This window comes from Rhinopithecus bieti, unplaced genomic scaffold (assembly GCF_001698545.2).
Source record: "Rhinopithecus bieti isolate Rb0 unplaced genomic scaffold, ASM169854v2 scaffold_7967, whole genome shotgun sequence".
Lineage (NCBI taxonomy): Eukaryota > Metazoa > Chordata > Mammalia > Primates > Cercopithecidae > Rhinopithecus > Rhinopithecus bieti.
Window position 1 is genome coordinate 3,418,918 of NW_016806112.1, and position 18,135 is coordinate 3,437,052.

Sequence of the window (18,135 nt, forward strand, 5' to 3'; positions counted from 1 at the left end):
TTTTCTGTTGAATGTTCTGAGCAATTTGAGTGTTAGTTCTGAGAAATGATCCATGAAAAGGGTACCAGTTCAGTCACACTGGGGTCCAGGGGAGGGAAAGCTGTGTTTCATTTCTATCTCCTTAAGATTCATTTAATGTAAGCTGTACGAAGTCCTGCATTGGAGAAACCTGGGTCACCTGTGCTTCCCATCTTGTTTTGCCCGAAACCCCTTTAATTTTGTGATAAATCTTAGCATTCTGAGATAGCAGTGTTTCCTGGAACACACTTTGGGAAATGCCGTTTTGGAGGAAAGGGGGAAATTGTGTGTATAATGACTAAATCATTTTTTTAGAGACAGATTTACTCACTGGCAAATGTATTCCGGAGGTCACAGTAAATGGAAAGAATAACTAATAGAAATGGCTTCCTTGATCACTACACTCACTGTGAAAAGAAGCTTAGATGTCAGGGGATTCTGTCATAAAAGAAGTGGATTACTCTTTGATGAATGAGTTAGGAGGTCACCTTGGGTCTGTTCATCGATTTCTGATTCACAGTTACTTTTAGTCAGACATTCCGGTTTTCACTCAAGTTTGAAAGGTGTCTTTAATAAATAGAATTGTGTAATATGTGGGCTCTTAACAGGTTTGAATTGGAGATTGACTCACATTTTTTTCCCTCCATATGTTCCAGTCCAAAAAAAAGAGAAAAAACTCAGTCAAACAAAGAACTTAGTACACTTTTTAAAACATGTGATTCAGGAAAGATTATAAAAGGGTAGGTACAACCTACACATATGGGAAATGGATTATTACCCTGTAAAATTGGTGAACCTTTCCCCTGGGCCATTGCTCCAGCAGGACTCTGCCTCTTGGGATGTCAGAGGCTGAGATCAGTAATATGTTTTAGTTGGAATCTATTTCTCTTGAACCCAGGACTCTTTTTTCCCCCTTTAGTTAAAAGAATTTGACACAGATGATAGGAAATCTGCCTACAACTGGCTTAATTGTTGGCAAGATTTTAGTCACCAGATTAGAACAGGAAGAGAGTTTTTATTTAAAGAAACAGAATCTACCTCCTGCACCAGGGCTGAAACCTTCCCTTATCCAAAAGTCATTGGGAAGGTTGGGAAGCAAGATAGGCTTCTATTTTCTCTCTCTCTCTCTCTCTCTCTCTCTCTCTGTGTGAGAGAGAGACAGACAGACAGAGACAGAGAGATTGTGATGGCTAACCATGGGGTGTGGGAGACCAAGGTGTGGGTAACTGGGGTATCCGTTTGGGCCATGGACCCATCATGCTCATCAGACCTTGAATGGCCACCCTTGTGGAAGGGATGGCAGGGCAAGGGGGGGGGGGGTGTCTGAGCCAGGGAGCAGGGTGTTGGAGCCTGAGGGAGAGAAAGATGTTTATGTGGGAGCATGGTGGTAGAGGCTCAGCATGGGATGTCAGAACTCAAGTAGGGTCCAGAAGAATCCATGTGAGAAGGGAGGCAGTAGCTGTGGCCCAGTGCTGGTATATTGGATCCTGAGGTAAGGAAGGCATTTGTGTGAGGGGTTGGACAGTAGAGACCCAGCCCTAGATGTCTGTGTCGGGGAGAGGAGGGAGGGCGTCTGGGTAGGGAAGGAGGCAGGGATGGCAATAGAAGAGTGGTTCCATACAAATAACCAAATATAAAAAGAAAATACAGGCAAGTTTTTTCACTCTTGTAGGATGATGTCACAGATATGTAGAGGGAGAAAACTAGAATAATTTTTATGTTGGATTGGAATAGGAGCCATTGGTATGAACCCATGGTTTTCAATATTGGAAGATGGATATGGAAATAAATAGATATGTGAAGTGCCTATTGTGGTTCCATGTGTGTATTATATATTATCTGGCTCCACTAACTGAAAGGGCCTGGCATAAGCAATACTAAGGAGCAGTGAGCACACGTGGTGCCCAGATCTTGGTTTCTAAATACCATTGTCCACTAAAAGAAACCAGGACTCATTGAAGAAATAACCTGATTCTGGGGCTGAGGCTGGGAAAGTATAAGATGAACCTGAAATATCTTTTGTGCCAAAAAGTAAGGAATTGCTAAAAACATGATGGGAACATGTCAGAAGGGCACAAAAGCAGTAAGAGGACTCCCACTAGTCATATCTGGAACAAATTGAATATAAAAACGAATTAGGATAGTAAAGGATTATAGTACACTGAATAAAACAGGAAACCATGGACCCATGGTAATAAAAATAAGTAAATGGATACATTGAAAGTTTGAGGAATGGGATATTTACATAAAGTGTCAATCCACAAAATGGTTATCTACTGCAAAGAGAAAGAGTAATGTTACTTTAGAGATATCAAATGAATTAATCAGTTGATGAAAGCAAACATCATGAGTAAAGGGACATTGAAATCAGACTTTAGACAAAACATTAGACAACTGAAAGTTATTCTACAAAATGAGTGGTCTCATTGTCAAGGCTGTACAAATCTAGAAAAGACTGAGGAACTGTTCCAGACTAAGGATGAGTAGAGTTGCAACTACTAACTGCAACATGTGATTCTGAAGTGGATTGTTTGCTGTCAAGGATATTATTGGCACAGGTGGCAAAACTTGAGGATGAGGTGGTAATTCTGCATCTCAGTGTTAATTTCCTCTTTATTATGATTCTCTTAGTTTGTTTTCTGCTGCTATAACAGAATACCACAAACTGGGTAATTTATAAAGAAAAGACGTATATTTGGCTCACAGTTCTGGAGGCTGGAAAGTCCAAGAGCCTGGTGCTGGCATCTGGTGAGGACCTTCTTGCTGGGTCATAACATGCAGCCCTCAAGACAAGAGACACAAGATGGGGGCCAAATTTATCCTTTATCAGAAGCCCACTCTCACAATAATGGCATTAATTCATGACGTAATCACGTCTTAAGTGTCCTGCCTCTTAATACTGTTACAATGATAATTGTCAGCACATGAACTTTTGGGGGAAACATTCAAACCACAGCAATGATTAATTGTGGTGATTTAGGAGAATGCCCTTGTTTGTATCTATGGATGGTGGGGCATAATCTTGGCAGCTTATTCTCAAATAGGTCAGGAAATAATAAAAGTTTTTTTTTTTTTAACAGTTTCTACAACTGTTCAGTAAGTTTGAGATTGTTTCAGAGCAAAACTAAGCACATGCACACACACACACACACACACACACACACACACACACACACACACACGTTCATCTCTCTCCTCTCTTAGAAGCTTGTTTGATTTGTCAGAGCTCAGACTGAAACAAGCTTGTAGTCTGGGTACATCTTCTTTTTCCTCTCCTTAAATTCACTACTTAAAGAAAGCTGTAGTGAAGCTAGGAGGGCTCTGGAGCCTGCATTTCACCCCTTAGCTGTGCAACTTGCTAATGGGCTGATTTGAGATGAGTTGCTTCACCTTTTGGAGGCTCAGTTTTCACATTGTTGAAGTGGGTAGTTGGGAGGATCAAATAGAGGATGAATAGATACAAATATATACTTATCAGTATTATATTAGCACAAATAATTCCACAGGGTGGGAAAAATAGCATTTGGATAATTCTGTGAGCAGTATTCTTTTGAGCATTTTAGAGGCGAATCCATTTTCAATCAAATAATTTGTATTGCTTTGTATGTCATTATGTTGCTCAATTTCACGAATTAGAATGCATAGCCACCATCCTATATTGCATGCTGTTGTACTTAGTTCATTTCTAACTTTCCATAATTGGAGGCTGCCATGTGTACCCAGTGAACACTCAATAAAATTAATTGAGGGTAATGATGATGAAGACAAGATCTATAGTGTCATCGTTATTTCTCCAACCACCCCCGCCCTGTAAGCTAGGATTGTTTGCATTTAAAAGTTGTTGCTATGGAGTTTAGGGGATAGATTTGCTGAGAGCTTATGGTATATGATCCATAAAAGGCGGTCATGGTAGGTGTCTCACTGAGTAGAAAATGTCAAACTTGGTGTAGGAGGATCTATTTGGCTCTTATGTTTGAGGCATACGCAGTGTCTTTTGTCAAACCCTATGTGAATATCAAACCTATTTCTGTACTGGGGCCAGCATCTCCCCAACCCCCTCAGTCATGTGTGCCCAGACCTCCCTGCAGGTATCTTACTAAGGGCTGAGCCTTGCTTTTGTTACTTAGGCCTTTTATTTCTTTCAGGAAAATCAGTGGAATGAGCTTCTTGAAACTCTGCACAAACTTCCCATCCCTGACCCAGGAGTGTCTGTTCATCTCAGCGTGGTAAGTGGGGCAGAGTATTAGCCATCACTGAGAACCCGTTGCATTATTGACAGTAAGAAGGAGGTAGCTGAACAGGATTGTATTTTGTCACCTTTACCTACCCTACCCCTACCCCCAAATACTCTGAGACCTCTGAGCTCAAGATAGGCCAGGGAGCTGAATTTCTTCCTTTCTGTGAGATTCTATAAGAAACAGACATGTCCTAAATGTCCCTAGGCTCCTCCGTAGACATCATGCCATCACCAGCATCTCTTGGATCACAGATGCTGGGCTGAAATAGGACACCTGGCTCTGCCTGCTTCTTCAGTCCCTGTCCCAGCCTCTCTGTATCATCCTTGCCCTTCAGCACTGCTGTGCGTGTCCCTTTGCTGAAGCCCATCCTGCACCCTCAGCTTTCAACATTTCCTCTCCGCTGTTTGCCAGGGTAACACATATTCATCCTTCAGAACTCAACTCTGATTTTATTTCCAGAGAAATCCTCCCTTGATACTTCATAGGTTTTGCCAAGTTTACCTCCTTCCCCCCAAGCATCTTGCATACTTTGTGGTACTTAGTTACACCCTATTGGCATGCTTCCTTTTCCTGTCCCCCTCACTGGACTTTGTGTCCCTTGAGGACAGAGAGGGAGAGTGCTTAGTGTTGTTCCTGGCCTACAGTAATAGTTTCTTTGAATGCCTATAAATATATGCTGCTACTACATGTTCTGCACTGTGCTCTGAAATACCAATTGGGAGATTTCCATCCTAGTCATTGTCTTGCCAATGACCTGAGTGACCTTAATCAGGACCTTTAACCTTGTGGGCTTCAATTTCCTCATCTGTCAGATAAGGCATCAGAAGAGGTGTAGGAGATCTTTTCCATATTTTGGTTCCAGGATTCTCTAATTCCCTAGGTCAAACCCTCAAGCCCTTGTCACTACCTTCATCAGAATTCTCAAATGGATATACTTTGACCAAGTATTGATTATTATCCAGGGGCTATTTCCCTTATGTCATGGGGCCTGAGAATTTTAAGAGTTTTATCTTTCATCTTCATTAGAACCAGATACAGTGTTGGTATTCAGTGGTGGAAAGGTATCTCCTCTCCTAAAGAAAATTAATATCCCTTACAGGTTTTTTCAGAATGATGATAAAATTGAAAGCAGTGTTACTACCAGTAGTTAATAATAGGTCTACTCTTTTAATAAGTTCCTAACTTATACTAAATATGTATCTCTAATATTCAAAACAAGTCTACAAAATAGATATTAACATTCCCATTTCATGGATGAGATTTCAAGAGGAAAAAATACTTGCCCTTCCAAGGTCGTGTGGTTAATAAGAGATAAGACTTGAGTTTTCAAAGCCAGGGCTAACTTCAAGCCTATGTTCTTCCCACTGTGCCATTCATGTGGAAGAAGAGGGAGAGAAGGAAGGAAGAAAGAAAAAAATGAATTTACAGAGACTTTTGCCCATTTTAATAGAGCATAGGAAAGAAAGAAACCTTGTTACAAAAATCTCGTACGGCAGGGGAGACCATCTGGAAAAGATGACCAAATGAGCTTTAAACCTGCCCCAGTCCTTGCTGTATAGCTAAGCAACCCTGCCTTTGTCTCTGTCCTTTTTCCTAAGCAGCTTGATCTCACCACTTCCGTCCATAATGACATCCGACAGGTAGCTGTGGAGTAGCCTGGCTGGGTCACCAGCTGCTGGGGAGGAAGGTCCACTCCTTCCTAAGAACGGCTGCTCAGGCAGTGTGCATGCCAGGCCTCAAGGACAAGCCATCTCAGGGGCAGCAGGAACTGCTGGGGTGGCGCAGCTGTTTCATGCCAGTGGTTTCTAGGAATGTTTCTGACCTCCCCTGGTCCCCAGCATTTCATGGGCAATGGAGCAAGACAGAATCTCAAAGGACAGCCTGGGGACTACTTGGTTTTGGAATTGTGTTGGCTCACTATTTACTATCAATTGCATCTATAAAGGCAGATATTTTTTTCTTTCCTTTTCACTGGGAATTCCTCTCTCCATATTGCATTTCTGATTTTGAAGGGCCACTCTCATCTCGGTTATACACTGCAAGAGTGTATTTTTATGTTTCTTATATGAGTGATGATAAAAATAGTAATATGAACTAGCAGTTCAGGGCAATAATAATTTTATATTAAAATACCATTTATTGAATGGTAGGCATTCATATATATAACATTTATTCTTCACAACAGTTTTGAAGTAGATAATATTCCCATTTACAGATTCAAAAACAGGTTCTGTGCTATTAAGTGAATTTGCTGAGCTACATAATCACCACATGGCCATTTGTTACTGAACTAAACTTCTAGCCCTTTGGTGTAGAAGTTGGTATCTCATGAAGTCATATTTGAACCTTGCATTTTACTTTTCCTGTTTTAATCCTCGTTGTTGAATTAATCACTTACTAGTTTCCATGCTACACCATCTCTACTGAAATACTTCATAGGTAGTATTTTGATATACACACAGATTTTGGAATAATGCATTGAAGAAGGCTTTTTTAAAGTTATCTATTTTATACTTTTTATTTTTTACTTTTTTATTTGTTTAAATCCCTTTAGCTGTCATCTGCACATAAAAAGCACAGGTATAACAGTCTGTCGTGGTGGAAAGAGCACAACTCTAATTACACAGATTTAGTTTTGGTCCATATTCTGCCACACACTAGCTGTGTGACCTTTGACTGACTACTTGACCTCTGTGAGCATTAATTTACCCATTTGTAATATGGAGATAATATCTATCTCAAAATTTGTTATGGGAATTAGAGATAACATTTACAGAGTACTAGACATAATGCCTTTCATGTAGCAGGTATTCAACAAATATCTGTTGAATATTGGACAAGTACCTTATACTATTATTGTTGTCATCATCATCATTATGATTGTCCCCAGGGCCTTTCATTTCATAAAGCCTATACAACTCATTCTTCTAGACACCTACCTATTTTGCAATCACCCAAGAGTGGGGGTTGGGGTGGACAACTTCTTGAAATGTCACTTGGGGGTCCAGGTTTGAACTTAGGCCATGGCTAAGCTGACCTTCTCTGCATGTGACTTTTCCTGGCCTTTGCACAATCCCATCTTTAATTGGCCGGCACCAAGCTCTTTCCGTTCCTGCTTGCCATTGTCTTCTGAGTCTTTAATAGCAAAGGGTGTCATCAGTTCAGCCTGTTGTCATTTAACTCAGGGATGCATGCTTGTTACATATGGAGATGCCTCATTGGAAGTTCTTTGAAGAGGTCAAGTTTTCAACTCCACTGAGTCTCCAGTCAGGAGGCTTATGATGGAGTGGGCTTCGGGGGCAGAATTTCTCTACTCTTAGTCATCTGCAATGGTCTCAGTTCCAGTGCTCCAGCAACTGGAGCTCTTCCGAGCATTACTTAGGCCTTTGGGGCAGATTTTGGTCACATTTTGTAGATGAATATAATCTCAGATGCTGAAATGAGATGACAGGTTTGGTTGGTAAAAATCATCGCTGAGTGAATCTGGTGATATTTAGTTCCTAGAATACACTTGCCTTACTGAACGATAAATTATGAAACCAATGCCTTTCATGTGTTTAGCCATTTAACTTTTTTTTTTTTTTTTTTTTTTTTAGTAGAGATGGGGTTTCACCGTGTTAGCCAGGATGGCATTTAACTTCTTTGAACTATTTATTTATTTATTTATTTAGAGACAGAGTTTCATTCTTGTCACCCAAGATGGAGTGCAGTGGTGCAATCTCGGCTCACTGCAAGCTCCGCCTCCCAGATTCATGCCATTCTCCTGCCTCAGCCTCCTGAGTAGCTGGGACTACAGGCGCCCGCCACCATGCCTGGCTAATTCTTTTTTGTATTTTTTTTTTAGTAGAGATGGGGTTTCACCGTGTTAGCCAGGATGGCATTTAACTTCTTTGAACTATTTATTTATTTATTTATTTAGAGACAGAGTTTCATTCTTGTCACCCAAGATGGAGTGCAGTGGCACGATCTCAGCTCACTGAAACCTCCGCCTCCTGGGTTCAAGCGATTCTCCTGCTTTAGCTTCCCAAGTATCTGGGATTACAGGTGCCCGCCACCATGCCTGGCTAATTTTTTTGTATTTTCAGTATAGACGGGGTTTCACCATGTTGGCCAGACTGGTCTCGAACTCTTGACCTCATGTGATCCACCTGCCTTGGCCTCCCAAAGTGCTGAGATTACAGGCATGAGCCAACACTCCTGGCCTGAACTCTTCATTTATATCTCCCAAAGAAGTTCTCCTCTCATAGAAAAGAACTCCATCTACCAAAGTGATGATTTAATGCATCTGGTTCAATCTGACATTATCCAAAGAAAATATTCCATGGGTGTTTCTTCTGAGTGAAACCGTTTCCTTATCTGAGTAAGAAAATATTTTCCAATCATTTACTTGAATTCTGAGTAATGCAATTGTTAAACATTTTAGCAGAAATAAATCACTTTTGCTTTTCTTTTCTAGCATTCTTATTTTACTGTGCCTGATACCAGAGAACTTCCCAGCATCCCTGAGAATGTAAGTACTTGGGAAGAAAAAATTAAATTTTTATTCTTTTCTGTTTTCTACCTATTTGTTTTAATAAATAAAGGATGTGATTTAAAGTATAATTATAAAAATTATGATTTTTAAAAAGAACACATTATAAAAACAAAAATAGAACTGAAGTGTATTATAAAAACAAAACAAATAGAGAATATTTGCAAAGTATAGAAAGTATAAAGACGAGGGATTGTTATTCCTATTTCTCAAAGGTAATTATGTATTAATATGATATTTGATTCCCTCTTTTTAGAATGTATTTTTACATAGTTAAATCACCTGTTATAAAAACATATTTTCCATTTTCATTCATGTGACTTATTTTTGTCAACTATGTAATATTCCATTTACTCTGTAGTTTATTTAGCCATTCTCTCACTGTAGAACATTTAGATTGTTTCACATTTCTGCTATTATAAGTGAAATGTTTCCATATAAAGAATTTTCCAAATAGAGGTTTATTAGGGTAGATCAACTCAAGCAGAATTACGCTTCTACTTCTTACCCTTGTATATTTATCTTTCAGAGAATAAAGTATTTGTGGGTAAAGTATGAGGGCCTCCATCCCTACCTCCAAAGGACATAGGAGCAGTGAACTAGAGTGTGAGAGAGCAGAAGGTTGATGTTTGCCTTCTGAACAAGCTGAATGACATATCTAGTCTAGCGCTTGACATGTTTTCAAAATGTTTTACTATGATTATAAATAGTACTATGTAGAATCAGATAAAGAATGTCTACCACTTAGACACTTGATTACTTTTTTAAAATTGTGGTAACAAATACATAACATAAAATTTACCATGTTAATCATTTTTAAGTGTACAGCTCGGTAGTTTTGAATGCATTCATATTTTGTACAATGTCCAGAACTTTTTGTATCTTACAAAACTGAAACTCTGTACTCATTAAACAATTCCCCATTACCCTGTCTCTGCAACCGCTGGCAACCATCAATCTGCTTTTTGTCTCTATGAATTTGACTACTCTCCATATAGTACTTGACGTAAGTGAAATCATACAATGTTTGTCCTTTTGTTCTGAGTTATTTCACTTAGCATAATGCCTTCAAAGTTCATCTGCATTGAACCATATGTCAGGATAGCCTGCCTTTTTGAGGCTGAATGATATTCCATTGTATGTATAGACCACATTTTGCATATCTGTTCATCCAGCAATAGATACTTGGATCAATAGATGTTGTTTTTACCCTTTGGCTATTATTAATAATACTGCTTTGAACATCGGTGTACAAATGCCTGGTTGAGTCTCTGCTTTCAGTTCTTTTGGGCGTATACTTGAATGCTTGATTAGAAAAGTACTGGAATATGTGGTATACCTTTTCATAACTACTGTAGATTCACAGAAAGGAAATTTTTCTAAGGGTTGTCTATAGAACAGATTACAAATGTCAGGTGATCAAATGTAACGAATGAAGTTAGGCTGTAATATTGTGATTAGATAACAGTCTTGATAAGTTGGGATTATCAAGCATATCCATGTAGTGTATTATCTGTATGATCAAACTGTGGTAGGAAATATTGCCTCCTTTTTGTTTGACATTAATTAATAAGAAATTCAAACCAGAGTTCCCATTTCAGCAACAATAGATAACGTTGATTGAGTACTACTACTCGAAATATGGTATATTTGGTACTTTTCTCCATTTTCATGTTTAGCTCTCTCAACAAGCTTACATGGTAACTACCATAATTATTTAATATAAGGAAACAGAAGCCCTGAAAATTTAAGTCACATATTCAAGATCCTACAGGAAATAAATGGTAAAGTCAGAATTCAAGTATTGGTCTTTCTGGATTCTTGAGGCTGAGCTCTTACATACTGTGCTATAGTTTGAGCCCATGATTTTTACCTTTCATCTCTCAGAAAATTCCATTGAAATGATGAGCAAAAGGAGAAAACTATTTCCCTAATGACAGAGGAAGCTACCATGAGCCAGAGAGTTTGGGAATTTGCATAATGTAAAGGAGATGATTACTAATAGTTGCAGTCAGTTCAGTGTAGACAGTGGAGAAATCCAAAAAGAAGTGGGAAAGTAGTGCAGGCAGAGCAGAAGCAGAGGCTGTGAAGGAGGCTACTGAAGGATTATTTTATTTTATTTTATTTTACTTATTTATTTATTTATTTATTTTTGAGACGGAGTCTCGCTCTGTCACCCAGGCTGGAGTGCAGTGGCGGGATCTCAGCTCACTGCAAAAAATAACCAAAACTAGAAAAGAAATAGTAATTTAATTTATTAGGGAATATTGTTAAAGTAAAATTGGAAAATAGCACTTTTAAAACTGAATTTGTGAAAAGAATACAATTTTAAACTTATTTGATAAATTTAAAGATTGTGAAAAGAGAAAATTTCTAGAAAAAGACAAATGATAGTTGGCTTGAGAAATAGGCAATATAAATATAGAATTATAACTTGAAAAGATTAGTAAAGCTATATTGCAATCTCCATCCTTCGAAAAATCTATCAGGTTTAGGTGGTTATATAGGTGTTTCAGGAACAGATAATTATTACTTAAATAGTACCAAATCATAGGAAAGGTATGTGTGTATGTGTATCATACAACAGTGAAAGAAAAATCAAGCATAATCCCCCATCTCAGAGATCTATTTCTGAGGTTTTTCATCCTTCCTTTTTATGACATGCAGTTTTCAAACTGTGCCACCGGGAACCCCAGTGTTGCTTTGGGAGCCCTGGAAGGCCTCACAGAGGTAGATGGCTAACTGATCAGAGCATTGGATCCCTGCTCCTGTTTTATTCAGAGCAGGTTAGTTTCCATTGCTTACATTGGGGGTTGAGTAATACTTTGTTTGAGACAAAAGTATTCTTTTAATTTTTTTCTTAAGTTTCGAAAGTTACATTTTTAAAAGCACACAAAATGTACACACTTTGTATCTGCTTTTCTTATAACAATGTACTATGAACATCTATGTCATTAAAAATTCTTCACAAATATTTTGTTGTAAAAAATTAATACTAATACATAGAGAAAAAAATGAAAGGCCCCTATTACCACCATCCCCCCCCCAACCCCAATCCCACTGTCCCTCAAGTGTTTGATGAAATCTTTCTCTAGGAATTTAGTGTTATATGTGTGAGTACCTGTGTGTGTTGTAGATGATTTTTAAACATAAATATGATGCTATTTTTTTGGTTTAATGTATTCTAAAAGTGTTCATATCTACCTGCTTCATCCTTTTAATGATATACTTATTTAGTGGTATTTTTATTCTTATGAAAGTAATGCGTATTCATGGCTTAAAAACATGTAGTGCTACATAGTTGTTGATGACAACCAGCAATTTTCAAGTTGCCCAGCTACTTTCAAGTTTTTAGCAGCTGTGTTTCCCTCTGTATTTTTGAATAACTTATTCATATTGCTAAATCTTAATTTTTTTTTTCAGTTACAGATGTCACTTATTGAATTTCCTATAGAAGATGAGAGTTTTGGTCTTTTACCACCTATAACCCTCCCCACCCCAAAACACACAGAACAGCATTCTCTCAGTCACATATTTTCCCTCTCCCATTCTTTCTATACCTTTAGAGCATTTTTACGTTAAATCAGAAGTTACTGTTTATGTTTTAATGAGCATGCTGAAGCAGTTAGTAGATTACCTTTCCTTTCTTATACAACTTTTTGTCCCATAAGCGTTCTTGGGTTTCACATATTTCTCATTCTTGATTTTATTCCCTCATTTTGGTGAAACATGTGCCAGTAGTTTTCTTGAGAAAGTACTTGTTAGAGGCAACATTTTTAGACCTAGCATGACTAAAAAGAACTTCCTTCTTCTTTTTTTGAGACGGAGTCTTGCTCTGTCGTCCAGGCTGGAGTACAGTGGCACAATGTCTGCTCACTGCAAACTCCACCTCCTGGGCTCAAGCGATTCTTCTGCCTCAGCCTCCCAAATAGTCATGGCTACTGGTACCCCACCACTATGCCTGACTAATTTTTGTATATTTTAGTAGAGATGGGGTTTCACCATGTTGGCCAGGCTGGTTTTGAACTCCTGTCCTCAAGTGATCTGCCTGCCTTGGCCTCCCAAAGTGCTAGAATTACAAGCGTGAGCCCAGTTTCTTTATTCTTCTTTTGATAGTTTGACTGGGTGTAGAACTCTAGGTTGGAAATTACTGTATCTTCCAAACTTTGAAGATGTTTCTCCACTGACTTCTAGCTTTGCTGTTGCAACTAAGAAGTCTCAGCCATTCTGATTCCTGTGATTTATTTATTGTAACCATCCTTTGATGGTCTCTCCTGGTATCCTGAAATTGCAGTGATGTGCCTTGCTAGGGGCCTGTTTTCATCTATTGTGCTGGGCACTTGGTGTTTCCATTTAATCTGGAAACTCATGTCCTTTAGAGCTGAGAACTTTTCTCACATTATTTCTTTGAAAAAATATTCTTCATTTTTCTTTCTTTCTCCGGGGCCTCTGTGATAAATGTTAAATCTCCTGTACTGCTCCTCAAATTTTCTTGTTTTTTCTGTCCTATTTTCCATCTCTCTCTTTTAGTTTTCTCTCCACTTTCTTCAGCGAATCTTTCTACCTTTGGAAATTTACTTCTGCCATTATATTAATATTTTCACTCATCTGTGGGACTGTTATTTATAGATTTTAAAAATTGTTCTTCTCCTTGTATTATTTTCTTGCTCAATATTCCTATCTTCTGTTTGTTTTGTTCCATAACTTTCACTGTAGAGCCTTTCCTCAAATGGCTGACCCGTCACATTTAAGAGTGAGGCATTAAAAAGCTGACTGGATGCTCTGCCAGTCATTTCTGGAGCTTGGAACTAGTGTGGCTATTTTCGGGGCAGGGGCCTCTCAAATGTCAGTATCAGAATCTTTTCCTTTGGATTGGTCTGTTTTCTTTGCCTTGGGAGTGTATGCTTTAATACCAGTGTTCTGGAAGCTGAGTAGGAATGGTGGGTTATGACATGTCAACATCTAATATGTATACCTTCATTTAATACTCATTTTCAGTGTAAGGCTTCATTGCCTGTCCTCAACTATACCTGGTGTCCCCAGGCCTTTCTGATTCTATTCTTCTAGAAAGTAAACACATATTCCTCTGGAGAGGTGCAGGAAAGTCTGTTGACTAGCTCAGTTAACTGGGAGAGGAGATCCTTGGGATTGAATTACTCCTATTTTTATTTGCACCCCCTCTCCTCGCCTTCAGAGATTCTGGGTGTCTCCAGTTCCTTTTGGAATTGTTTTGTGCTATGAGTTGGGTTGAATGCTCAGTGCTGTGCCAGCCTACCTTATCCGTAGCTTTCAGCTTTTTTTCTCAACCTCAGTCACATGCTTGTCTGCTTGGGCCAGATCATTCTTTGTTGAGTGGGGCTGTTTTTTACATCATAGGATATTTAGCCTCGGTGGGCTCTACTCACTACATGATGGTAGCACAGTCCCCTCCAGCTGTGACAACCAAAAATGTCACCAGGCATTACCAAATACCCCCTGGGGCACTAATGGCCCCAGATTGGAAACCACTTCTTTAGTCACATCTGCTTTTTGGCTTTCAACAATTTGATCTCTTTCTTCCATTACTAACTCTTCTCCTGTTTTTCGGCATTTGTGCCTTTTAAAATTCTTTTACTGTGACTTTTCTGGGAGGGTGGTATCAGGAGAAAGAAAAGATAAATGTACGTTTAATTCACTGTATTTAACTGTTTTAACTATGCTTTCCCTACTAATAGATATTTACATTTTCTACTGTAAATAATGTTATGATAAAAATGATTGCCTAGGTTAGGTACATTAAATTTTTTTTTCTTTTAAGAACAAATAATTTCTTAAGAACTTGATTTTAAGGTACCTAGAAGTTCTGATCATTTCTAATTTTTCAAAACCACAGTTGAGATTAGGAAGTTTTTTTTAAAGTCCTCTCATAGCCTTACCTCCAAAGCCTGTCTGCACTGTATGCTACCTCTCCTGCCCCCACTATTTAAAAAATTTACGTTCCTTCTGCTGGTTTTGCCACTAATGAACCAATTCCCTGTGCATGACCCATTGTCCCTAAATCCTCCTTTGCAAACCAGTAAAAGGCTAGCCTTGTTTGTTTCTAAGCGGAATGGTAATACCAATCTGCCAGACTCCTACCGTACATGATTCTGCTTTAATCCTTAGAGCTACTCCGAGAGGGGTAGACGTGAGCCCCGTTTTAGACAGGGAGCCCAGAACCCGTAGAGCTGAGGTGGCAAGGTCTGCTCGTAAGCAGGGTGTAGCGACCCAGGTTTGTAAGGTTTTGTTCCTGTTGTACCCCACTGCCTCCCTGGAATTGATGTGTTCTATTCATGAGGAAAAAAAAGGAAATGATTTTTTAAAAAATATAGCAAATTACAAAATGAAGCAGGAAAGCCTTTCCTCTAAGGAGAATCTGAACTTTTGTAGGACCAATTTGTGTGGTTTTTGACGTAGAATCACTATTGAGCTCTAGCCATGTTCAAATTTGCATATTAATCTCTTGATAATTTTTCAAGGATTAATTTAAAATTACTAAATTGCTGCATTGCAAATTGAAACAAGCAATAGCTGTGGGGTTGTTATTCCTTTATGATCTGGTGTAGTGGAAAGAACATGAATTTTAGAGACAACCAGATTCTGGGCTTCACTACCCTGGGACCTTGGAGCAATTTCTTGGAGCCTCTAGGTCCTTATCTACAAAAGGAAAATGTGAGAAACTCATGAAGTATTAAATGTAGAGTCCAAAGACAATGTCTGGTGTGATGGAGATGCTGCTTTCAGTGATCTGGTTCTTTTTCTCCTTTTCTTGGTTCTCCCAGAATTCTAGTCTTAACCTCCCTTGAGATCTGAATTGCAGCTGAGGGCTGAAGAACATTATTCCTGGAGCACATCTTTTCTAGGTTTTTGCTCATATTTCATGGTTATGGAGATTAATTTCCCTTCATGGGGCATATATTTCACAGAGCCTTGAAAGGGTCTTAGCAGGCCCTTTTCACACCAGAATGTCTGAAGCTTGGAACTGGTGTGGAAATGGAGCCCAGGGCTCCGCTGCCTGTAATATAGATGGTTTGTAAATATTTATTGATTATCTCCTCTAAGGAACATAAGCAAAAAAAGGATAAATAGGCTTTGGGATATGGAACTTAATAATATTCTATCACCAGATAATCCTGTTCTCCTGGACAGCTTCAGAGACGTGTTAGTGTAAAAAAAGAGACAAAGGAGCTGGTGTTTATTGAGCATCTACTGTGGACGAGATCAGGCACTGTTTGTTATGTTCTGAAATCTTCACAACAGCCTTATAGTATGATTGTTATCTCTGTTCTGGAGAGGAAATGAAGCCCAGAGATGTGAGGTAACTTGCCAAACCAGGAAGTGCTAAAACCAGGATTCACACCTGTCAGTATTATCCAAGCATTGAGATGCTGCTGGGTCTGGGCCCTGGCTCCGTGGCTCCCCCTACCCATCTAAGAAATTGCTCATCATACGTGTAAGTTATATAATTAATTGTTTGAATGTTTGGTAAAATGTCCTCTCTTCCTCTCTAAGGACAGGGATCAGTATTTTTTGTTTCACTGTAGCACTATACCTAGAACAGAATAGATGCCCAATATGTATTTATTGACTGAACAAATGACTGAATGGATGAATTAACATGTAGCCCCCCCCCCAGAAGAAAAAAAGAACATTCCTTTCAGTTGGCTTTTGGGCCAATTTGTCTGCAAGACATTAATGAAAAGCAAACGTAAAAAATAAATTCTTTAAATTCTTTTCCCTTTCAGATCCCCATTGAAGTTAATTCTCATTATTTCTATAATTTCTTTGTAAAAATATTTTCTTTCTTTTCAGTGAAAAACTATCACTCTGTAATTGCTCATCAGGGTTTTCTCTGTCTATCAAGATAACACATGTAGGAGTGAATTTTATGCAGGCAATAATTAAATGAACATAAATCTTTATAAATTTTGAACAGTTGACCTGCATTTAAAAAAAGTCACAGATCATGAACAGTTACATAGTAATAATTACATTGTAAACCAGCTATATAAAGGATTTTTTTTTACGTGTCCAGGTTTTGAAGTTTACTTTTGATTAATGGATAATCATATAGACCTTCATTTGGAATATTAAACAAACCTGTCTTAATTATCTAGTTGGTGTCATACCAAGTGGTTAATGATGCGAGGAAAGCAGTTAGAATGGACAGTTACATATAACATTGCCCAGACTCCAGTTTGTCAAAAGATGCACCATGATATAGAAAAGATTTATGAACTCATCGTGACTTTCAAACATAAACAAAGTTGAAGTGGTAGTAGAAGACCTATTATCAAGAACCGCGATTATAGAGAATTCCATTGTTGCTCTTAAGAGTTGTCAGGTAATTGTTTATTCTAATGGTTTTTCCATTCACTTGGAGGGATGAAAGTTGACCTCTGGGTAAACTCTGCTTTCCTTTCTAGAATACACTTCTCTGATTTGATTGCTTATGTGAATTTCTGGGATTCTTTCTTAGGCAGATTGTTTTCGATTCCAAATTTACAATTCCCTTTAAAGAATCCCTCCCAACTAAGGTTACTTAAATTCTTAAAAAAAAAAATCAGTTGAGGGTTTTAAAATTTATATTATGGTAAAATATAATTTGAACAGGAGTTATTTCAGTAAACAAGACCCACTGACAAAACCAAGCCTCCTGCCTTGGAAGCTGCCTTCAGACACAAGACAGTACGTCTTTATCTTGTGTACCATGTATGAAGTGGAAAGTCACAAAGACTAATAAAATGACAGACAGTGGGGCGGACTAGCATCTGTTTCGAAGGCTCCAAGGAGTACCCAGCTTAGAGTCAGTTCTTTGGTTTGAGGATTATCTCATTTCCCTAAGGTATTGAACCTAAGACGCTTTCTCTCTAAGCCCCACTATATCCCCTCCCATCCCCACCCCACTCCAACTCACCCCATCGCCACCACCCCCACCTGCTTCGTAACCTCAGGCATGGATCACAGTGAGCCTCAAGTCTCCAGCCACCTGGATTGGTACAGGAGCCAGCAGGGACAGCTAGAAGGGAGCAGCCATTATGAGGCTTCTCCTGGGAGGATGGGGGTTTTGCCAGGTGCCATTCCCTTTCTCTTTGTCTGGATTTAGAGCCATGGGGGTTTGCACTGGACCTGATGCTTACCAATGTTTCTTTGCAGAGATGAGAAGTGGGAGCCAAGAATCTAAGGAGCTTGTGTGTTGCAGGCTTCTTCTGAAGTGCACCTTGCAGGCTGCTCTGTCCAGAGACCTTCCCCAGATTTGAGCCCTTTCCAGCCTGGGTGGTGGATATAGCTTTGTAGCTGTGCTACCCAGCCCTAGAGAGTGTGGCCAGA

General features: G+C 38.9%; 1 protein-coding gene across 1 annotated transcript in view; it reads left to right on the forward strand.

Annotated features, from left to right (window-relative positions):
* Positions 1–18,135, forward strand: part of DENND1A (DENN domain containing 1A) — a 505,985-nt gene that overhangs the window by 212,030 nt on the left and 275,820 nt on the right. The window contains 2 exon segments of the mRNA XM_017874791.1: positions 4,164–4,244; positions 8,713–8,766. Coding sequence (XP_017730280.1) covers positions 4,164–4,244; positions 8,713–8,766 — 135 coding nt within the window.